The 24,078-nt window shown below is 42.6% G+C and overlaps 1 protein-coding gene across 2 annotated transcripts in view; it reads left to right on the top strand.

Annotated features, from left to right (window-relative positions):
- VARS1 (valyl-tRNA synthetase 1) overlaps positions 1 to 24,078 on the top strand; it is a 623,655-nt gene that overhangs the window by 309,047 nt on the left and 290,530 nt on the right. For both annotated transcript variants that reach the window (XM_044083285.1, XM_044083286.1), the window contains 4 exons: positions 60 to 168; positions 1,188 to 1,276; positions 1,499 to 1,589; positions 8,413 to 8,537. In XM_044083285.1, coding sequence (XP_043939220.1) covers positions 60 to 168; positions 1,188 to 1,276; positions 1,499 to 1,589; positions 8,413 to 8,537 — 414 coding nt within the window. The remainder of the gene's footprint in view (positions 1 to 59; positions 169 to 1,187; positions 1,277 to 1,498; positions 1,590 to 8,412; positions 8,538 to 24,078) is intronic.

The following is a 24,078-nucleotide window of genomic DNA, read 5'->3' as shown; positions in this document are numbered from 1 at the left end:
TGTTGATGGTACCCATATTTTTTTGTATATTTTGCTTCTGACATGTCATTTTCTGGCAGGTTGACAAGAAGGAACTAACAGGCCGGACACTACTCCCTGTCCCCGGTTACACTGATAAAGTGGAATTTGGTGTGTTGGTGTCTTTCGCTTACAAAATTGAGGGAACAGGTATGTTTCACAAAGGATGAAGACATTGAACTGTTTTGAGTAACTCTGTAATGTTGTTTGGATGCTTTCCTCATTCAGTAAAATACTAGAAGTTGTATAAATAAAGCATTCTGTAGGAGACTAACATTCTTATCCACCTTGCCTGTATTTAGGACATGCTGCATATGTTTATTGCATTAATGTTTAGAGCTAAACTTTTAAAGGGAGCTAGTTTAATGAAAGCTATGCATGTAAATCAGTTATTTGAATGTGGTTCAGTACTGGTTTTTAAGGTGTTGTTCTCACCCAATTCTATTTTTTTTATTTGCTTTGATCTCCCACTGGCCATCAAGCATCATCTCTTGCCACTCAGTTGGCCTGTTCATTCTCCTTCAGGAAAGAGCCCTATGAGTGAGGTATAGTCGAAAAAGGAGTGCTGCCATCATCTACTCTGAAGCTAGGGTTTCCACTTGCTTGCCTTAATTCCTTGTGCATGCTCACTCACTGTTATGTGAGGCATGCATTTGGACATAGCACAAGACTATCATTCACTTCCATGGGTGACGTAAACCCACAAACACCTCTACCACTTGGAATGAGAATATCATGCTCGTTTCTGTGATCTGTATGGGGAAGTTGGTGCATGTCGTCTGTGTACCCCAGACTTGCACTCCACCCCTTCCCCATGAGACAGGCAAATGGGCTTATTCTCTTCACTTATCTTCCTCCACTTTCATCTCCAGCAGGTGCTGACACTGCTAATCAAACTGTGGTTTCCTGGGTCATAGTCTCTCCCACCCATTTAATTTTAACCATCAAAATATTGTACAGTACTTAAAACTGGGGCATTTACATTGTCATTACATGTAATAATGCTGTTGCTTATGGGAAGAGACATTCTGTAGTTGTGGCTGTGAGCGATGTGATTTTGGAAGGTGGGCAGTTCATTCTTTTCAAGTTCTCTGGTGAGACATCAGGGCTATGTGTATATGTAAATTGAAAATATCACCTTTATTTATAATTTTATTCTCTAATTTCAGATGAGGAGGTGGTGGTTGCCACCACTCGTATTGAGACCATGCTTGGAGATACTGCAGTAGCTGTGCACCCACAGGACCCCAGATACCAGGTAATCCGACACATGTTTGTCTCTTTTGTTCTCAACATTTTTTTGAAGGCTTGATTTGTCAGGTCACTGTTCAGCTTTCTAAAATGATGTTTAGGCTAATGTTTGTGTACATGCGTGTGTTACACCTAAAAAATATGCATACATAAAATAGTTATATAGAAGCTACTCTCGCTGAGCAGTTATTCAAATCATTTTTTTACTGCTGTAATATTTGTTTTTCAGCACCTACATGGAAAGTACGTTGTACATCCATTCTGTGACAGGAAGATGCAGATTGTCTTGGACGAGTTTGTTGACATGAATTTTGGCACAGGTAAAAAGGAAAAAAACTGCTGTAGCAAAGTGCCTTCAAAAGGAATATTGTACTTTTTTCTGGATGCTGATGATGCAATATATTTTAATATGTAATTTGGATCTGGATGCTGATGATGCAATACATTTTAATATGTAATTTGGAAACTAGTGGCTCTATTTAGCATGGTTAACAACAAAGTGCATTAGAGCCAAGCTGTAGTAAAATCACACTGCTGGTGTTAAAGCAGACAGTTTATCAAAAAAAGATAAACAGCATTGCAAAAATTTGACTGGGCAGTGAGTAAGTTTTAACACACCACAGCATCCGTTCACCTTTTCCATCCACTGTGTTCATTTTCTTTATGAAATAAAATTCTGAGGTCTAGAAGTAAGTGTCCGAGACATTTACAGAGAAAAATCAAGGCACTGAGAAAATGTAAGGGAACTAAAGATGAGGAAGACCACATCTTTATTGGCTAAAGCTTTAAGAGATGGAGAAAGCAAAGTTGCAAAGGCACTGGATAACAAAATAGTAGCAGATGCAGTGACAAAATATTTGGTAGCTTTGTGTAGTAAATGGCATGGGAATAGAGCTGAGCCTTGAAAGAGGTACATGGGAGTGGAAAGAAGGGTTCTGAGAAAGGGGAGAGACTGAATAGATGCATAGTTTTCATAGTAGATTCATCTTCTTTCTGGTGATTCCTTGCTATGCGTTATTGCCTGCTATTGCTAAGCTTTGTTTGTCAGACCTGAAGGCATTCAACTCGTTCTGCAGTGCATGCTGTGTTATAAGCATTCTGATTCCTACAGTGCTTATTCAGTCATGCACATGTAAAGTCATTTCCTTTTGTCACTCTGAAAAGGAAAAATGTCTGTTCAGACTCTCATTTGGTATAAGGCTTTCATAATTTCATTTTCTAATGTCTGTTTTATCGTAAACTCTTCTGACAAGCGAGTCTTGGAATTTTACTTTTGCAGCTGCCTGTTTAAACATTTCCAGTTTCATCATTACTTTGTAACTAAGCCTCTGTTGCTTGACAACAGTCATTCAGTGTAACCAACTCTCTGTTCCTTAAAAACAGCCACACAGGTTGCTTGTGTTGTGTTTTCTACCCGTAATTTGTTGTTTTCATGGAACAGCATATTTTAGTGTTTCCTGTTCACAAAATGAACTCTGATTTAATGGGTCTTATTGTGACTGTTGTTTTTTGCCCTTCTGGTAAATCGTGCTTTCCTGCAGTTTGTGCTTTGTGCTATCATAAACTTTAGATGAATTTTTGGCTTGAAGCCTTTCACTCTAACAGGCTTGGCAGCTTTCTAGTATTTTCGAAGATATTTTGAAAGAGAATAGCTGAAGGTTAATATCTTGGTAGTTTGAAGCTATCAGCATTTTTTAATAAAATCTGCCTTACCAAAATAAAAGTTGCAACTCAGAACTGTAAAAAGTTTTAACAAATTAGGATTGAGATCAGATAAAGATATGCCTAAAACTAAGGGGTAAATGCATTAGGGGATATATTAACGTGGTAGATCAGGATTCAGCAGTCTTAGCATGCTGCCTCAGTAGAATATGCCCTTTTTGTTGCAGTGTACCTCGCGTAATTGTGAAAAAGTCTCAAATTGTGTACAGATATAAGCTGTAGTGATTATTTATTGACATTTGATTACTGGGAAAGTCTGACTGGGTAGAAGCCCATTTTCAGCAGAGGTTCAGGGAGAAAAGCTCCAAATTATTGCAAAACATTTTAAGGATAATTTTATAATCTTCACAAATAAAAGAAAAACAAACAGTTTAAATATAGCAAATTCGTGGTAATATAAAACATTGATTAAGAATCAGTTATTTTCTTTTATACAGTATGCACCCACTCTGCCCATCACAAGCTAGATCAAAGCGACTGTATTGATCAAGTGACAGCAGTACTTAGGCACTGTCACACAGACTGCTTTCTAACACTCTCCCCTCCCTGCAAGTTTGGGGTCAAGTGAATGAAATACTTTTCCTGTTACCTGCCACCTCAGCTCACAGAATCTCACAGAGCTCTAGATGTCTTTGTATAAGGAATCACGGCTGACCTTTCACAAAGATCCAGTGACCTAAAGGACTCGTCCACATTTTCCTTCCAAATTGTTTTTGAGCTGTCCCTGAATCAGTTCATCTTATCCTGCTTTTCTTTGCAAGGGCAGAAATTGGGGGAGACAGCTCTTCACAGTCTAGAGGCCAAATTCTAAAAGACTTGCTCTTGGTGTAAACTTGTCCCAATTCCAGGAAGCTTGCTCTTTGTGTATGGGACTTGCCTGTGGTATAAGGCCCGTCTTTAAAGCAGGTTTACACAAGTCGCTTACACCAAGAGCAACTCATTTGGAGTCCGGTCGTGGATGTGTACTGTTGGCTCTTGTTCTGTCTGAAAAATGTTGTTGAATTTAGGAATACTAAATATTTGTTCCTTTCTTTTGGTCTAAGAAGGAAATTACTTGTAGTTGCAAAACAGACCCTCGCCAAATAGGATCATAGGAGGTTACTAGGCTAATGGCCCTGGAGCCCTTACAAGCCTAGTCAAGCGTTTATCCCCAGAAAAAAACCTCAGTCAGCAGCTGTCACCCCTGTCAGAGGGACAAAGGTGGAACCCCAGGGACAAATTTGTGGTTTCCCATCCACTCATCAAGATTGCACTTGAAGAGGGTCAGAGAGGTACTCTGTTTGTTTGACATGTATGGGAAGTCTATTCCAGAGATGGGGTAGCCTCTGGGAGACAAACTTGTCTCTCCAGTAGGTTCTGTTGATGTCGCATAATAGATTTAGGCTATCGAGCGAGTAATCTGGAGCGTTTGTCCCTGGGCCAATGCTGAAAATTGGCTTTGTTCCAAGTTGGACTTTCCTGGTTAATGCATAAGGAGTTAGACTTACAGATATGGAGCATCTCTAGTAGGGCTGGATCTGATATTGCCTTGTAGGCAACTGACAGATCACCTCTGAGCAATTTGTATGATACTGAGTAAAGTGATGGGATTTAAGCCTGTCCGCATAGGACAAGTATTGTAGACCATGGATTCTCTTTGTGAGGTATCTGTGGCATTTGCAGTTGGTGCAGGTGTTTGGAGAGGTACATACCAAATGGAGTGCTGTGCCACAATTATAGGTCTAATGAGGGAGGAGTACAGAGAGAGAACCTTTTTTCTGGATACAATCCCTTTACTTATGAGATGAATCAAGTAAAAGGCTTTTCTGACCACTGCCACCACATGATGGTCGAATATGAGATTGTTGTCAATCTGAGTGCCCAGGTCTCTTACCACGGCTTGTGTGCTTAGGGTGTTGTCGTTGATGTGGTAATCAGTAGGGGCCATGTTTTTGCAGCATGGTATAATACATTTTGCGTTTAATTTAAGGCCATGACTTTGACACCAGTTATTTTTAGCTGTGAGACCCCCTTGCAGTATGTTAACATCATTTGGGGAGTCTATGACAGCACCCAACTTAGTCACCCGCACACCTGGTCAACCATAGGCCCTTTATCTTTGCTCGGACCTTTGAGAAGGAGATGCCAAAGTAGGGGTCCCAGAACAGATCCCTAGGGAACACCACTAGTGACAGGTCTGCTGTCAGAGCTGGTGGAACCTATTATGATCTTGTGGGTCCTATCTGTGAGCCAGTTGGCCACCCATCTGACGAGATGGGGATTAACACCAAGTTGTGTTATCTTTTCGATGATACCCGAGTGGGGGATTGTGTCAAAGGCCTTGGCCAAGTCAAGGTAAGCTGTATGTACTGACTTTCCCTCTTCCAGGGCCTTGGTGACAGTATCAAAGAAATCAGCTAGGTTCAGTAGGCAAGATCTGCTCCTGACTAATCTGAATTGGGTGGGGTTAAGTGTTTGGAGATTGCCTATGTCTTTGTTTATGAGATCCATAGCAACACGCTCCATGGCTTTACAGATCAGACTTGTCAAGCTAATGGGGCTATAGTTTCCCGGGTCAGTAGTGGCACCACCTTTGTGCAAGAGGATGATAATGGCAGTTCTCCACCATGCTGGAATGAAGCCTGTAATTAGGCTGTGGTTGAATAAGTTGCTCAATGGCAAAGCTAGTTCTTGCTGGAGATGGTGCAGAATACAGCCTGGGATTTTATCAGGTCCCATGGGAGCGGTGTTCTTTGCCTTGGATAGGGCCTTTAATGTTTGATCTATGGAGATGTGAAGTGTGGGACAAGTATCGGGGATGTTGACTGAGCCTTTGGAAGGTGATAAGGGAATGAAATTTGCATTGAACCTTTGGGGGATAAGGGGGCGCTGAACCTTAGGTTCAGTGCCCCCTTATCCACCAATCGGCTAGCAAGTCGGCAGGATTAGTGTAAGTGGTACCATTAAGTACTAATTTGGAACAAACTTGGACTTTGCTATGGAGGTTCCTAACATAACTGTTTTCCATTTGTTTCAGAGGCTAGTTTCAACTCATAATTGGCTTTGGAGTTTTTCACTAGTGATCCAGTTTGCTTGTTGAGGCAGAGGAGGAAGATTTTCCGATTTGGAATTTGTTCCTTTTTACCCTTGGACAACAGTTTCTTCCTTTTGTTGTGAAGTCTGTTGATAGCGGATGTCCACCAGACAGGTTTGTGTTTCCTTGAGAAGCAGCTTTTAGTTCTGTTGGGTATGGCTGAGTCCATGCAGTTGTACAGGTGCTTGTGTACTGCAGTGGCGTATTGTTCAGCATAGTTGTCTGCATCCTGTGAGGGGAAGGTGGTGTGAAGCTGCTGATTACCTCCCTTAGGAGGGTGTAGTCAGATTTTCAGAAGTTTTTTAGCCTGGTTATGGCTGGCGAGGGGGTGGGTGGGTTAGAAACTTTGAATGAGACAGATTGATGATTTGACCTCACCAAGGAAGAACATACTATGGGAGTAGTGCAGCGGTCACCCATGTTTGTGAGACCCAAATCCATTATGTTATCCTCCTTGTGGAGGATGAGACCAGCTGGTCTAGTACATTAGAGCTGATGAAGCCAAGGAATCGTTGGGTGAGTGCATTAGTGCAGAAATAGTTCACCCATTCTATGGTGAAGTAGTTGAAGTCACCAAGGATCAGGGTTTTAGGGGGTACCTTGATGGAGCCAGGTAGGTCCAGGTAGGAGGAGTGGGTGTCCTGAGACACAGAGGGGGGGATCTATAGCTGGGTATAACTTGGATGGATGCTTTGCCCAACTGTCAGTTGCACCTGGAGTAATTCCAGTGAGTCATGCTGATAAACCAGTCTGGAGGTGTGCCTGTCTTTAATGAAGATAGAGACTCCACCACCCGTAGTCTTTCCGACCTCATTTTGTGGTCAGAAAGTGTGGAATGAGGTATAGCCTGGTAAAGCAGGGGTGCTCTCCGCAGCGCTGAATCAATTTTCCATGACTGCAAAGACATTGGCATCTTCCAGTGTTAGGAGAGCCTCCAGTGAGTGCATTTTCAGATTAAGGCTCCTAGCATTGAGCAGCATGACCTTCCATTTGCTTTTTGACCGATCTTTCATGTTGGAAGATTTGTCTTTGGGACATGGCCTTAAAAAGGCACAATGGGGGAGGCAAGAGCCTTGGCCAAGATCTGGAACCCCAGGAGTAACAGGTGGAGGCCACCTCTGGCAAAACATCAAGGCCTGTCAACCGTGTCATCCCATGCAGGCAGATACTGGATCCCCTTGGAAAGACACCAGAAACTAAGCCAGTTGTTGAAGTCAATCACATTTTGGTTGGCTTTGTGGTATCATTCTTAGTGAAGGTAGGATGCTGCTCAGGGCTAGGGTCACACCTGCCTAGAACACGAGAGCTCAATCATGTCTCTTCATATAGTCTAGGGAGGTACGTCTCAAGTCATTCACACCAACATGGACAATGACAGAGTCATACTTGTTCCTGTTGTGGAGAGACTTAAGTGGCGTGCATGATGTGGTGGATTCTAGCACCTGACAAACAGCAAATTGCTATCTGCATGTTTTGTCATCAAATGACTAACCACCCTGTAGAAAATGCCATTACAAAAGTCCCTCCACTAGAGGCATGCCTTCAAGCCAGCACATTCTTCAAGAATGTCTCTGTTGGAGATTTATTCTTTGTGGCTACTTGGTCATTGGTACATACCTTCATTGAAATGTTTTTTTTACTTTAACTTCTGGATTTGCGCTTCCATTTGTTTGGCTGTACTAGAGGTCTCGATTTCTGAGTCATCATGGTGCTTGTGCTGTCCTCTAGCTTTATCCACTGTGATGGATTTATTGCTTGGAATTCTTCCTGGTCAGAATCCATCAAGGAAGCACCCACAGCTTAAGATTTATCTTATACTTGATTACCTCATCATTTGATCTGTGAGAGTATTCTCCTTTATTGGCTCCATGTACACTTTCACCATCTCTCCTGTTTATAGATGACCCCTCTGTCTAACCTCTTCTGTTGAACTTCCTATAATTAGGCAGTTATTTACTTGTATGTATGTTTTCAGTTTAGATGTTACGTGTCATTGCTGTTTCTTGATTTGTAAGACACATACCTGCTAGTAGTTGGAGATGAACTGGCAAGCTCAGACTCTAGGTATACTTGTGTACTTTGTGTGACATCATGACGTGCACTACTCTCTGCCACATATGTATCTCATGCGTGAAAGCTTTTTAAAGTAAATGTTGATTTTCCTTTTGAATAGTTCACCAATCAGAATTTATTTGTTGTTCAACTGATTCAGTGTGCTGATTCAGTGTGACCACAGTTGTATTTCCTTTTTATAGTTCTGTTTTCAAATAACTTTACCTATGTTTGTTTTGTACTGCGGCATTTTGTAGTTTGCATATACTGACTGTTTTTGTTTTTGTCACCTCTAGGTGCAGTAAAAATTACTCCAGCACATGATCCAAATGATTATGAGGTGGGGCTGAGACATGGCTTGGATTTCATCAACATTATGGATGACAATGGGTTCCTTATCAACGTGCCTGAACCCTTCCTGGTAAGAAGATGATTTTCCAATAAACATCAAGATGCGTGTTACATAGCAGTACAATACTATATTTTGGCATCTGAATGTAAATGCTTCCCAACAAATACCCAGTGAGATATAACCTTTTCTTTACTAATATTGCCTTACTGGAATATGTTCTGATATACATTAGAACTTGGTAATGAGTTAAACAGATCTTGAATTTCAGTAGCAAAAATGGGCTGCAGTCTGTATGTAGCTAGTATAGCACATATGCGGTGTTCCATTTCTAAGGTGCAGTTAAACTATAGAATCTAGTGCTGTCCGTGTCATTATTGATCACAGATGGTTAAGGATCTGATTTGAGTAAGCACTAAAAAAGACAGCTCCTGAGCTTCCAGCTCCTCGTCTTCCCAAGATACCTTGCTACCCATAACCCTCCGATCTCGTTTGCCATGATTTGAAAATAGCTGAGCTTCCTGAAGCTCCTGTTCACCCTTTCAGATAAGTGCTTTTTTTCTACTTTTTGGGGTCTCTTTTTTTTTTTCACTTTTTAATCTCCTACCTCATTTATATCTAGGTAGTTTCCTTCCCTCCTGGTAGCCTTTTTGGGTAGTTTCTGCTAGGTCCTTCCCGGGCTCCCACCCTTGTCGTCTTGGTTTTGGGTTCCTTCTTCCCTTCCTTTCTCTACCTTGTTCCCCTGCCCCCCTTGGTGTATGTAGTGTGCAGGTGGTATGTGTGGGGTGTGAAAGTATGTCTGACAAACCCACAGGTTTCAAACATTGTTTCCCATGCTGTCTGAAGTTGCCCCTTGCTGTCATGCACGAGGAGTGTGTTTACTGCCTAGGAGAGTCGCATCTGGAGGTTGAATGTGACATTTGCGCCAGATTCAACTACAGAGCTCTCCTAGAGGGCATGAATAAGCTCCTGCTAAAGGGGCTGGCAAAAGGGGGGTCCCCTTGTCTTGGGTTCCTCTTCCAAGCCTCCTTCGGATCCCAAGAAGAAGTCTTCTTCCTCTTGGGATTCTCTTGCCAAAAAGCTGAGGCTCTCTGATCGTAGTTCCCCAGATCTCAGAGTCCAGCCTCCCTGGCTTTGGATTTGGGCTCTTTGTCTCCAAGAGCTCCAGCTGCCCCTCTCTATCAGAGTCCTTGGAGCCTCAGAGGTCCTCTAATCCAACCAGACCTAGGCCACCCTTGGATCCGACCCCTCTGTCTAATCCAGCCGTGGTTCCACCTAAGTCTTCAGATCCAACCAGACCCTCGAATATGACAGTTTTTTCGGATCCGATCATTATTGTAGACTCTCTCTTCTCTGTCAGGAGATCGGATTTGAGGCTGTGTAGCGGGTCTCCTTCGAGACCGTAGGCCATCAGCTAGGTCAGGACCATTCCTCCCTATCTTCCTGTTCCACCAGAAGTCTGCTCCCCTCAAATATGGATAGGATAATGAAGAGCTTTCTCAATGACCAAATCGAGTTGGGCTTGTTGCCATCCCCAGGCCATTTGCCCAAGGGACCTTTGCCCCTGCAGAACTCCTCTCTACCCAACCGACACATCCAGGGTCGAATCCTGAGCATCAGGGAACAGTGGTGTCAGGTATTGCTTCCTTTCCCACATTGGCTGAGTCCCTGATGGGTTCAGCTCCGTTGCCCTCTGAGCTAGCGATGGCTCGATCCCACGGGGAGGAGGGTCTGGTCCGGAGTTTTTTGACCGTTCCTTCCCTTTGGAGACCTCTGCTTTAGACAGCTCTGGGCCAATATTGTCAGAGGACATCTGTGCTGCATCGGGGTACCCCCCTTCCATCCCACTCGTCTGTGGCCGGTTGCTTTCCAGGCAATAGAGAGGACTTCCTCCAGATGGGCAGCTGCTTCTATCTTTGCTGTAGATCCTCCCCAGCCTCTTTTGACATTGGGTGGCGAGACCTCATCATCCTACCAGGGTCAGCCCTCCAGTGAGCTCCTTCAGATGGGCATTACCCTCATCGGGGTCCCTTCCTCTTCCTAATCCTCTCTGGAGCACACTGTGGAGGAGCCTCCCCAGAAAAGGATGTGCAAGAGGAGGCACTTGGACTCCCCTCGAGAGTCCCTCACTGAGGACACTGATTTTGAGGGAGACTGGTCCCCCCAGACTTCCGTCCAAGGACGTGTCTTTTGGGGACATCCTCGAGATCCTTAGAGTGAGGTGGTTGTTTTTCCCCCACCCCATCTTCAGAGGAATCTGTGTTCCTGGAGGCCTTCGGGACAGGCCCATCTTCCACAATCTTCCACCTGGGTGTCTCCTCCTGCTGATGAGCTTGAACAGCTCATTCCAGCAGGACTTGGAAGGAGCCGGGCACAATAGAACCTGTTTCAAAGAAAGCTGATAAATTCCAGAGCCCCCCTAAAGATAAGACTTTTTGGAGTAAAGGCATTCCTGTTGATGCTGTTGTGGTCGCAGCTACCAAAAAGGAGCTCGCTAAACAGAGCTCCACGGTCCATCCCATAAACAGGGAGTCTTGGGCACTTGACCATTTTGGGAATCGTGTTTGCCTCTGCTACGTTTGGACTGAGAACAACAAACTACATGGCACACTTTACCCAGTTGCAGAGGGACTTGGTATCAGAACTCTCTACATCCTTTTCAGCGTTGCTGCCTCTGAACAGTCTTAAATTAGTCTCTCCGAAGCCCTAGCTAACGCCTTGATGATGTTGATCTCCAGTGCAGTGGAGGCCACCTCTCAAGTGGTGGGGTATGAGCATTGCTATTACGCGTCATCCCTGGCTTCACTCTGATTTTGGAGAAAATGTCAAGGTGTCATTTACTAATGCCCCTTTCGACGGGTTAACACTGTTTGGTCCCTTGGTCAAAGAAATCTTAACCCGTAGCGAGCAGGAGGGAAAGACCGTCCGCAGTTGGGATCAAGTTTTCTACTCCACAACATTCCTTTTCCAAGAATCAGAGGGGTAGTAAGAAACTGTGGTTCCGCAGGTCTCAGTCTTCCTTCCAGGATGCTCTTCAGGAATCTTCCTCTTCTGACAGGGGGAAGGGGGTTTGATAGCAGACACCACACCAGAGACAGAGTTCCACAGAACCAGAGCTCCCAGGAGCGCTTCTTGGAGAAGCCCCCTCAGCACTGCTGAAGTGCTGCCTGGCTCTCCTGCCCTGGAGGCAGTTGGAGGTCATATCTCCCTACACCCACTAGCCTGGACAAGTATTACCTCAGTTCAGTGGGTGCTAAACATTGTATCCAGGGGATAGTTCATACCCTTTTTCAGCCCCCTCCCCACTCAGAAGTCTCTCAAGGATGTTCCACCCAGCCAAAGGGAGTTGACCCTCTTCGAGGTTCAAGACCTCTTTCAAAAAAGAGCCATCCAGGAAGTCCCTACAAGACAGCAAGAGTCCATAACGTACTCTAGCTTCTTTTTGGTGCCCAGGAAAACTGGAGATCTATGTCCCATTCTGGACCTCAGTGTTCCAAATTTGTCAGTCAAGAAGTCGAAGTTCCGGATGGTCACTGTTTATTCTGCCACTTCTGCACAAGGACTATTGGATGTGCTCAGTGGATCTCAAAGATGCGTGCTGTCATATAAAAATCGACAGATGCACCAGGAGATGCCTGCACTTCCGGCTGGGAGACGGTCACTACCAGTTCAGAGCCCTGCCCTTCGGTCTCACCTCAGCTCCCGGAGTGTTTACCAAATGTATGGCAGCGGTAGCAGCCTATCTTCGGCTGCAAGGTTTCCAGGTCTTCCCATACCTGGATGATTGACACCCACAAGGCATCAACTCACTGTGGCCACAGATTATACACTCAAGTCCCTGTCAGGACCTAGGCACCACAGTCAACCTGCCCAAATCTCGAGTCCCCTGTAAGAGCCTAGAATTTATCAGGGTCCTTCAAGACACAGAGTCGAGATGATTCGGGAACAGGTCAGTCTTCTGGATCTGGAGCATCCTTCAGTGCATTTTATCTTGCAAGCCGTAGGCTCAGTGCCAATTCAGTTAGACCCTCTCGCCAGATAACACATGCGAGTGCTACAATGGACCCTTGCGGTGCAGTGGTCACCCCACTTTCATCTTGAGTCCATGACCGTCAGGACTTCTCAAGTCTGCAGCCATCACCTTGCTTGGTGGCTCCAAGCCCGAGACCTTCTAGCCAGACCCTTCTGTCAACCCCAACCCAAACCACAGTGACCAGAGACACCTCCCTGTTGGGGTGGGTGGGAGCATTATCGGGGAAAGACTGTCCAAGGTACGTGGTTCCCCCTTAGAGACCAAATTGCACATCAGTGTTTTGGAGATGAGAGCAGTCCTCTGAATGTTGCAAGCCTTCCAAAACGGTTTCCATATTGGGACCATTGCAATTCAGACAGACAACATGGCAGTGTCTGGTACATCAACAAACAGGGAGGGAGGAATATGAGGTTATCCCCTGTGCAGAGAGGCCATGAGGGAATGAGTGATGTCTTCCAGGCGATTTTTTCTTGCAACGTATATTCCCAGCAGTTCCAGTGCATTAGCTGACAAACTCGGCAGATCTATCCTAAGTCCTCATGAGTGGTACCTGAATCCATCAGTGGCACGTCAGATGTTCGACCATTAGGGTTTCCCTTGCTGCAGTTTTTCTGCCCCTCTGGTCAATCACAAACGCAGCAAATACTTTGCCCTGATCCCCAAAATGGTGGAGTCACCTAGGGACTCTCGGGTTCACGATTGGCTGTCGGGTCTTCTGTATGTCTATCCCCCAACTCCCCTCATTCCCAGAGTTTTACAGAAAGCTCGTCGACTTGAAGACTCCTCTCATCCTCATTGCCCCCTTCTGGCCTTGTCTGGTGTGGTTTTCCCTCCTTTGGTCTCATCTAAAATATCTGCCTTGGATATTAGATCCAGATCTCCTTTCCCATCCTTGGGGCTTCCTCTTCCCAACCTTCAGTCTCTTTGGCTAACTGCTTGGTACCTCCAGTTCCAGTGACTATTGCCCAGTCCAGGCTTCCTTCCCCTGTTGGACATTATTTTGGCTTCTCAAAAGCCTTCTATTAAGATGGAAGATGATTACTGTTTGGGCTCAACAATGTAATTTAAATCCCTTTTTGGCTTCTATTTCCAACATTTTGTTCCTGGTCTCTCTCTTTCAACAAGGGGCTGATTTCTCTAGAGTCAAACTTCAGTTGGCTGCTATGTCCAACTTCCATGTAAACAAAAGTCCCACTTTCTCTTCTAGGCATTGCAGGGCTTTCCTCAAAGGGGTGTTTTTGCTCCTTGGGACCTCACTCTGGTGCTGCAGTCCTTGACACTACAGCCTTTTGAGCCTGTGGCTTCCTGCGATTTCCAGTTCCTGTCCTTTTTGGTGGCCATTACCTTGGCCAAGAGGGACTCCAAATTACAGGCTCTTTGCATCATCCCCCTTCATGATTTTCCATAAGGATAGGGTGCCTTTCAGGACCAATCCTTCCTTCATTCCTAAGATGGCCTCTGAGACTAATCTTAATCAATGTGATGAATAATGACACTGGATAGCCCAGATTCCAAGTTTTGGTCAGTACAGAACCCTTTTTACTAAATATTCTGCATGCAGTCAAAAAATGCAAGGCAGAAACTTTCTATAAAGGTTTATGTACTAGACCTGTAAACACTTTAGGTGATAGCAAAGGGTGCAAGTCATGAAATGTTCTCTGGCTTTGAGAAGGAAAGTATGAATATAAAAAGTGAATCAGTACTACTCCGTGATGCTAGTCAGCATGCTGCACACTGATACAAAAGCCATTGTTTGCAATATTCAGGTACTGTAGTTCATTCAAATCAGTGCAGACCAGCAGACTGGACTTCTGTAGCGATGGCTAAAGGCATGTTTCCTTTATTTTTTTTCAACTTTAAACAAAGGCTGTAGCTGTACAGTGAAGATAACTGAAACAAACAGGAGACAATGTATGCAAAATGCACCTTGCTGTGAAAGATAGATGTTTAATCTATGTGGTCTGCTTTGATATTGTTTTTCTGTTTTTTTTTTTCCCAAATACTTATTTCTTATTTTTCAACTCAGTAGTTTACCAGTAAAGTATATGCCCTTTATTGTTCTTTACTGATTGTCCACTGTTTTGATTTCCACTTTTCATTGCAGATTGCTGCAGTCATTCCCTGCATTTTTAGTAATAATACTTTGAGTACTTCAGGTATAGGAGTCAGTCTCGCTGCTGAAAGATAGCTGTTTAATCTCATAAGAGCTCTGTAGATATTTCTCTTTTCTTTTTGCAAATGCTTATTTCTTATGTTTTATCTGTGTACATTACTAGTAGTAAAATGTATCCCTTTTTGAATTATCTTGCTGTGCCTCAGGAAGAAGGTCTTCACCGGCTGAGGTGATTAAAGTAAATAGATTTTTTGCAGAGGCAGACCATTAAATTGTGTTTATAAGTGTAAATCTGTATGGTAGTTTGTAGAAGTAGAAAAAGGTGATCATTACTTTCTAAACCAGCAGACATTTACTGGGGTGTCCATACTTGGATGAAGAATGATAGCAAAGGAAGCCATAGGTGTCAAAAGAGTTCAGACATTGCTTTAACTACAGCTGTGAAGGTCAGTTTGGAAACTGTTCTGACTGAAATGTAAAACATTTCTGATCGTGACTTTTCATTTTAATCAGATAGACAATGGGATTTTTTTAGGTCACACGCAAATGTTGCTTACAAAAATAAGTTGACTTACCCCAGCACTCCTAAATGATTTAATTTAACAGTGGGATAAGATTGCTAGTAGCTGCATATGTGACAGTAGAAAAAGTTTTCCAGTTTAAAACTTAAACTCTAAATCCACAGAAGATGGCAGAGACTGACTACCTGTGAAACTTCTGTTTTCATGATGAATTATTTATTTGTTTAGATTTGTATTTGGATATCCTTGAACTTTTGGCTGCTAATGCCTCTGTTGGGGCCACCTGGATTGCATAACTGCGTTTTGCTGTGACTTGTGTTGCTGATTGTGGGTCTGGAGTATTATCTGTGGTTTATTTTGCTGATGAGCTGCTGTGCTAGTGAAGTGACTAGCAGTGGTTTTGTTCAGTTTGAAAGGACATATGGCATTTTCTCACTGTTCTTTTCTTCAACGAAATTGTTGTGTAGCAGAGTTGTTTTGATTGGTACATCTTTGCTACTTGGTGCATTTTGTTAGCAACAGTATTGTAGTTGGTGTGTATTGCTTTCTTGTAGTTTTATAAAATTTGAACTGAATAGTTTTGCTCTCATTTTAACAGACACCCGAGTGAGGAAAATTCTAAATGAATGTTTTATTTGGCACCTTTGTAATGGGCTGTTTTGGAGTTGTACCTGTGCAGATGGAAAGGTTTCAACGAAGCATTGGATGGAAATTTTAAATTTGTACTCCTTTAGATTATTGTCTGTGTATCCTTTATTGGCCCAATGTAGTACTTAATTTGATATTTTAGTCCAGACTGCTTATTTATTTTTTAATATCCTTTCATTATTGCATGTCTTTTAAGGTTTATTCATAGTTTCCATACCTTCACTTTAATATGTGCTTGGTGCTTATGAAACTTGAACTATGAAACTGTGATAAAGCTGAAATGATAGTGCAAGACTTGAAAGGGGAAGTTACTGAACAAACTTTGCACAAAGTTTAGAATGCATTGGTGGAAGATAAATGGTTAGTGTGTTTGTAACCGTGGTCATATTTACAAGAATTTCCTTTCTGTACTTTGAAATTGTTATAAAATTAGCCTACTTATTTTGAAGATTTTTTGACATTCAGTCTAAACCGAGTTAGTGTTTCATTTACAAGATGTAATATTTCAGATGTGTCCAACACCTTGTAGTTATGGTTTGTAATATTACTAGATTTAGTTTCATTGCCACAATACTGTAGAACAATTAGAAGCATTGAAAAACATCTAAAAGGGGTTTGCTGTTTGTTTGAAGAAACTGTTCTGTTAATTTCTTGGGTTTTAATTGGTCATAATGTCTGTGATCTGCTTTGGATAGTTAAACTTTTCCATGAATTATTTGACTCACATTGAGGACTGTTTATTTTGAGAGAAACCTCTTTTTTTTGTATCTTAAGATATTCTAGTAATGTTCTTTTATCACAATGTTTGCTTGTTAATGGCTGGTGGAAAGGACAGGTGACTTTAGTATATGTTTTTTTTTTGGATTTTATGGAATTGTATAGTTTTAATTTGGGGACCTGTTAGGGTTTATTTTATTTGATTGTTAATTGGGCAAGTGAACCGGTCCGAGGACCCTTTTCAACCATGACCAGAGCCAAGTCAACAATGAAAATCTCGCATACAAGTGATGTTTTGCATTAAGATTCATACATATTAAACAGTACATATAGCATAAAGTATAATGAGTTAAAAAAGAAAATGAAATGCATTGAACAGTAACATCTAAAGAAGTACTAGGCATATACAGCAAAAAAGCAAATAAACAGTATTGTATGGATAAGAAGTTAGTGTTATTTTGAGAAATGTAGTTCATTTGTTTGTAGTTTGATATGTATAGAACATCACACGAGAGCATACAAAAATGTAGTTATATAGAGAGCAGTATTGTAAATGGAGAGAGAGTTATAATGAAAACTGTAGTACTAGTAGAGAAGAACCAAGAAATGGGTATGAGCATATAAATAGGAGGCATTTAGTTATGTTAAAAAACTAAACCACTGACTTATCTCCCTAAGGAAGTTTTGTTCAGCAGAGAAAAGTAGGCATGTACAGAAGAAAGGAGTGGTGTTAAATGTATATTATACAATGACTGGCCATTAAATTTCAAAAACAAGCAGGCTGATTGGTCAGCCTGACCAGTGTGCCTGATAGTCGAGCGTAAACCAACAGGTAAGTCTGGCTGCTTACAGTATCATTGAACGGCCGAACTTCCCTTTCAGCATATGCAATACTCTTGCGCATCTTGAACTTGTTAAACTACTAAATCACCACAAAGTAAATGATTCATCCCCCAGGCCCCTGCTTGTAAATGTTTCATCTCCCAAGCCCTTACTTACACTTACAATCCCTTGTCAGGACCCCCCCACTCCTTTTATGTCTATTGTTTGGGTGCTTTTCACATTCAGGATAGTTATAATATCTGTGCTGCCTTTGGATCCAGAGTTCTCCAAGGTGGGGAAAAAAATGAATAACTGAAGGTTTGCATCCCCTTCAGACGGCATCTGCCATGATTTTGTCTGAAGTTAGATGGTCTTCTACATCTCTCTCTTCTGAAAAGAGAAAGGAGAAAGACAGGCCTAAGGAGAAATGTTAAAAGAAATCAGCAGATGAAGAGGCAGGAGGGGAGAGAGAGAGAGAAGTCTAAGAAAAGGTCTCTGGATCCATCCAGTCTCCAAGGGTCCAGCATCCAAGTCTTCAAGGCAGACAGATCCATGTGCAGTCCGGATCTGAACTCCCTCATCTAAAGCCTTTTCCCCCATGGCCGATATAACCCAGGTTACATTCTCCAATAATTTAGTGCAAGCTACTTTCGAGACCTGTGTCTATAGCTTCATTATTGAGGTCTGGATTTTCCACCAGAAATCTTAGAGATGGGCCTCGACTGGATGATGAGAACATTTTTGATGACATAGATTCAGATGGGTGTCCTCTGGGCACTGTTACCCAGAAAAGGGACAAGAACGGGCTCATTGATCCCATCCCACTTCATTCTGATGCCAGCTCCCTTCACTGAGCCAACGGAGACTTTGGCTTCGACTTTTTCCCTTATTCTTGTCGACTCCAGTGCTTTCAGATCGAGAAGAGTCCTGGAGCCAAAGTGTCAGGGTCGGAGTGCGAAATGTGGAGTCAACTCCAAAGTTTGGAACTGTTCCTTCTCCTTGGAGCTTCAGTGCTTAACAGCTTGGCTCAGAGGACCTCCTTGTAACCAACCTCGAGTTGGGAAGCTTCCCAAGTCGTCTGACAGTGGAAGTTTTTCCTCAGCTCCAATAGCATAGTAAACTTTCAAGGCAGTGAAATGGTCTACAGGTGAGTGCACTGAGTTTGGATCTGTCCCAACTCACAAAGGATTGTGTGCCTCATTCTTCTCATTTGAGTTGAAAGGAAGACAGAGACCCAACTGGCTTTGAGGCAGCTTGATGTTAAAGCTCCCAGTCTGATTCTGATGTGTCTCTTTCAAAGCTCATGAAACATGTTCTGTGAAAGAGAACCTGTAAACCTAAGCACATAGACTCTTCGGCCAAGTCGGTCACTAAAGACACAGACTTGGATGAAGGAGAAGGATCCCTAAGCCCCCCCCCCCTTGGGGACATACTAGAATTGATGAAGTGGAGGGTCCATTGAAGCTCCTTCTGAATCCATCTTCCTTGAAGCTTTTGGGTCTGGCCCATTGGCATCCTGGATAGTCCCACCTCCTGATGCCTTAATAGGCCTTATTGTGCAAAAGCTTAGAAGGAACCTGATGTGGCAGAACCCCATTCCTAAAAAAAAAAAGAATTCAGGTTACCCCCAACAATGGGAAACATTGGTCCAAAGGCTCTCCAGGAGATGCCATGGTTGTTGCAGCAGCCAAGAAGAAAGAACTATCTAAAGGTAGTTCTTGTGTCCATACTCATAAGAGTCCAGGGCATTGGTCAGACTAGGGAAGTGAACTTACACTTCATTGATCTTTGCTCCTCAAGTGCTGAATTACCTTGCACATTTGATTCATTTCCAAAAGAGACTTGACTATGGTGACTTCAGAGTCTTTCAGATAACTTTTCATTAGACTTCCAATAAAACACAATGGATGCTTAAATGTTTACCTGCGATCTACTTCCAGTGTTGCCATGCAACTGCTGTCGAATGCAGCAGATGGCACATCAAGAGCTTAGATGCGGTTATGCAGTTTGGCAGAAAACTTCAAGGCATTTATAAATACCCTTGTTCGATGGTTCCACTCTGTTTGGACCAAAGGTAAAAGAAAGGTGTTTCAAGAGCGAACAAGACATAAGACAACATCTGCCATAGGAATCTGTGTCTTCACTCTACAAAGATCCTTTTCCAGGAATCAAAGGAGAGGATAAGAAAATGTGGTTCAGAAAATTACAAGGATTTCACCATGACACTCCTGGACATAGACCTCCCTAAGGCAGAAGTGGAGGAAATTTTGAACAGATGTTGCCTGAGAGGCAGGCAGAAAGATTGCAGAATTAAGGATTCCATGGCCCCCTCACTGCGAAACCTTTCCAGCAATCTCTGAATCATTGTCCGACTGCTGCACTCTGGAGGCAGTTGAGGGATGCTTAACTTTATACCCACTAGTCTGACAAACCAAAGCATTAAATTCTTAGATGTTGAGGATAATCACCAGAGGCTATATCGTACCCTTTTCTCTTCTGCAAAGAAAAGATTAAAGATTCCCGATATGCCACCCAATCAATGGGAATCCGCAGCAAAAGAAATGTTAAAAGTTGCAAAGCAAGAGAGTCATTGAGCCAGTTCCCCCAGACCAGTTATAATCCGGAGTCTGTTTGAGGTTCTTTTTAGTTCCAAAGAAGACTGGAGACCCAAGACCAATTTTAAATCTCTGACACCTCAGTCAGTTTGTCAAACAGGCAATGTTCCGGATGCTGACACCTCAGTCAGTTTGTCAAACAGGCAATGTTCCGGATGGTCATGGTACAGGCCAGTCTGCCTCTAATGAGGAAGAATGATTGGATGTGCTCTGTAGATCTCCAGGACACCCACTACCACATCATGATTCAAAGGCAATCCAGGAGATTCCTCCATTTTTGGCTGGGAGCTAATAACTATCAATTCAGAGTACTGCCATTTGGTCTTGTACACCCCCAACCCCCAGTGTTCAGTGTTATGGCAGTGCTAGCAGGTCATCTGCAGTTGCAGTGGCTCCTAACTGCTACCTCCATGGTCTACTATTGTAACACCAGACTTTCCTTCTCAGTCTTTCAGACTAATTGGGAATAACAGTCGACCACATGAACAGCAAACTGCTAGTCATGCAGGAAATAAGTTTTATAGGATGTCAGACACAGTTCAACAAATTACAAAACTCCCACTACAAGGGTCTAGTTAAAACTTGCAGCCTTTTAAGTGATTCAGAATCCCTACCCACAAGCAAGACTGATTCTTCATCTGTTAGGTTTGATGGCTTTTACCATTACATTAGTCCCATTAGCAAGATACCACATGAGAGTAATACAGTGGATACGGTCTGTCCAGTGCTCACAGAACATTCACCCCAAAACACCAAAATCTGTCTCACTCAAGTATGCAGAAACTGTATAAGGTGGTAGATAACTTTTCCGTCAGTAGCAGATGGTAAACCCTTTTGCCCACCTGTCCCCTAGGCGACATTAACCACAGACTCTTCCCTTCTTGGGTGGGTATTTAAAAGGGAAGACAGTTCAAGGGACCTGGTCGTCAGTGGTGGCCAAACGTCACATCAGCATCTTTGAGAGGAGAGCAATCCTCCTAGCGTTGCAGCCTTTTCAGGACTTACTGGCCAAGGGTGTGATTTACATCCAGACAGAGTATATGCCAGTAGTATGGTACATCAACAAACAAGGTGGAACACATTCAAATCCTGTTTGCCAGGAGGCAGTGGGTGTGAGGTCTTCCCATCTCTTTCTGTTAGCAGTGCACATTCCTGGGACATCAACTATACTAGCAGACATGTTGAGCAGGTACATCCTATTACCTCATGAGTGGTCTCTCAAACTAACAGCAACAGAGCTCTTCAGCCACTGGGGCCAATCCTGCCTCAACATCTTTGCCTCCTACCTAAACAACAAATGCAGCAGTTACTTTGTCCTCATCCCTCCACAGGAAAAGTCAGTGAGAGATGCTGTAGTCCACATTTGACCCCCAGGATTCATTCAGAAATCCACAAGGTTCAAGACCAAGGTGATCCCCATTGCCCCATTCGGGCCCTGGCTATTGTGGTTCCTTTTCCTTTGGCCTCACTTGTGCCCACCATATGTGCTGGATTGCATCCTGAATCTACTGAGTCACCCATCCGGGATGCCTTGGTTTCTCCAATTTTAATGATAGTCAGAGATGCCATGCTTTCCTCTCCAGTAATCCATATAATATCTTCTTCTCAGAAGGACTCTACAAAAAAGACTTATAAGAGCAAATGGGAAAAAAAATCTATTTGGCAGTCCTCGCAGGGCTTGGACCCTTTCTCAACCCCTCTTCTGTCAATACTGGAATTTCTTTCAGAACTTTTTCGGCATGGTTCAAGTTACTCTACTTTAAAAATTCAAATGGCTGCCATTTCAGATGTCTGCATAGCACATAACAAGTCATCTATTGCTTCACTTAGAATAGCTAATGTTTTTCTCAAAGGAACTTTTTTGTTGTGCCCTCCTGTTCGAGATCCAGTCGTCCCACCCCCACCCCCCCAAGCGATATCACATTGTTGCTTCAGTCATTGACCCAAAAACCTTTTGAGCCCCAACCTTAGCTGATTTAAAGTTCCTTTCTTGGAAGACAACTTTTCTGATTGCCATCACTTCTGCATGGCGAGTTCTCATATTTCAGAAGGATGGAATTTCAGTAAGAACAAATCCTTCCTTTCTCCCAAATGTGTCATCTGAAACAAATTTAAATCAACATATTAACTTTCCCATATTTTTTCCCAAATTTTTCTACCAAATGTGAACAAATCCTTCTCACATTAGATATCCACAGAGAGCTCAGATATTACTTGCATCATACCAAAGACATCAGGAAATCAGACCAGCTATTTGTCCCTTAATAAAACTAGGACAACATGCATCAAAAGTCACACTAAGTGGCTGGCAGATTGCATTTCTTTTGTTTTTAAAATATGTAGGGTTGCCTTTGCATTCAAAGCCTAATGCTCACATGACCAGAGCAGTGACCATCTCGACAAGTATTTCCAAAAAGAGTTTCTAGCAGTGACATCTGTGCAGCAGCAAATTGGTCATCACCACTTTTCTATCTCATAAATTATATGTGTAATCCAGAGCTCACTCGTCCTTTGGCTATGTCATTCTCAGGAATGTCCCTCCTTGAGTCCACCCAGGCCCTTTTAGGCAGCCTGTGGGAGTCTGTCCCAAACATTGAATCAGATGAAAATGGACAATATTGGGTATGAAAGTTATGTTCTTAACACAAACGATAGATCCACGTTCTCATTTCCATCCAGGTTAACATCATTCTCTCCTTCCCCCTTCCAAATTGCCATTTTAAATCTCCTAGGGCTTGGGCAGACCTCTACTAAGATCCTGTCTGTTTTGGATCCTTTTTCCATTCCATAATATTTGCTATATAACACACACACACACACACACACACACACACACACACATATATATATATATATATATATATATATATATATATATATAAAATGTATGTGTAAAATCTGAGGTAACTCAGGAGGGAATTGTGGGTGAGGAAAGAGACAAAGCTGTGTGATCCAATACTCTGGTATAAGGTGCTGAGTTCAGATCCAGTTTGCTCCAACACCCAAATGTTGAAGCGGATGAGAGAGACCGAGAGAGAGAATGGCAATAATAGTACTGTAACTGGTGCAGAAACCATGTTGATGCGGACTGAGACTGTCAGATTTGTGAATGTCATATTCGGTGATATATTCAAGTATTTCATCATATGTTTTTTATGTTTTTAAGGATTTTAGTGAGGGACAGGATTAGAGAAAGGGTGATAAGTGTTGACTAAGGGTAACTATGAGGTTTATAGTGGGATGCTATGTTAGGTTGTAAGTTGAAACAACTTGTGTTTTCGTAGAGCATTGCTTGTACTCTCCTGCCTTCTTTTTAGCAAGCACACATGGTTTCTTTGAGCTGGAGCTACAAAAATGTGTATAGTTTTCCACTGGTACAGTGAAGACATCCTAAATATTATATGACAGGTTAAAATGATACGAGTGTGAAATCTGTGCAATTTATTGGGCCTTGAGTTTGGGTGGGTAGGTTCCTATTCAGTGTGTCATCCTGCATAGAAAGTCTTGAGAAGTAATCCTTGGTTATTTGTATAGCAAGCCATATTCGGGCAGTATCCCGTAACAGTGACAGATGTTCAGTAGCAGACTTGCAGAAAGCTCTAATATACATATCAGGTGTCTGCTAGTAATACAATTAAGGAACATTTTGTTTTGTTTACTGTCCTCTCTGGCTGAATTTCAGGGAAATGTTTATCAAGAATGGATTCAAATATAGAGTTTGCTTTAATATGAGTGTAGCTTACATTAGTTTATTTCCTAATATTCTTAAAGAAATAATACTTTGTATGTAGGGCATAGTGTGGGGTGACCCTGAATTAGCCTTAGTCGGTGTTGTCATTGATGGGTCATATTTGGATATTGACAAAAAGTATTATTAGATGTTATAATCTGTAATTAGAGTATTAATACATAGTAGATAATGAGGGCTCTCCTGAGCGTACATAGTGGGATTAAAGATTAGCATCTGATGTACAGGGGGGTATGCCTGTATATTTTTGACTCTGCTCAGGCAGCAGTTGTGTGACTAGGAATAAATCTGAATTAGTGGGGTTGTGACAGTGGAGGTTTGCGGAGAGGTTTAAGGAGCAAAGCTTCTGTGTCTTAATAATTAGAGGATGATCATGTATTCTGACTGAAATGAAGT

This window comes from Protopterus annectens, chromosome 9.part0 (genome assembly GCF_019279795.1).
Source record: "Protopterus annectens isolate FY-2018-M chromosome 9.part0, PAN1.0, whole genome shotgun sequence".
Taxonomy (NCBI): domain Eukaryota; kingdom Metazoa; phylum Chordata; order Ceratodontiformes; family Protopteridae; genus Protopterus; species Protopterus annectens.
This window is presented reverse-complemented; position numbering and strand designations above follow the sequence as displayed.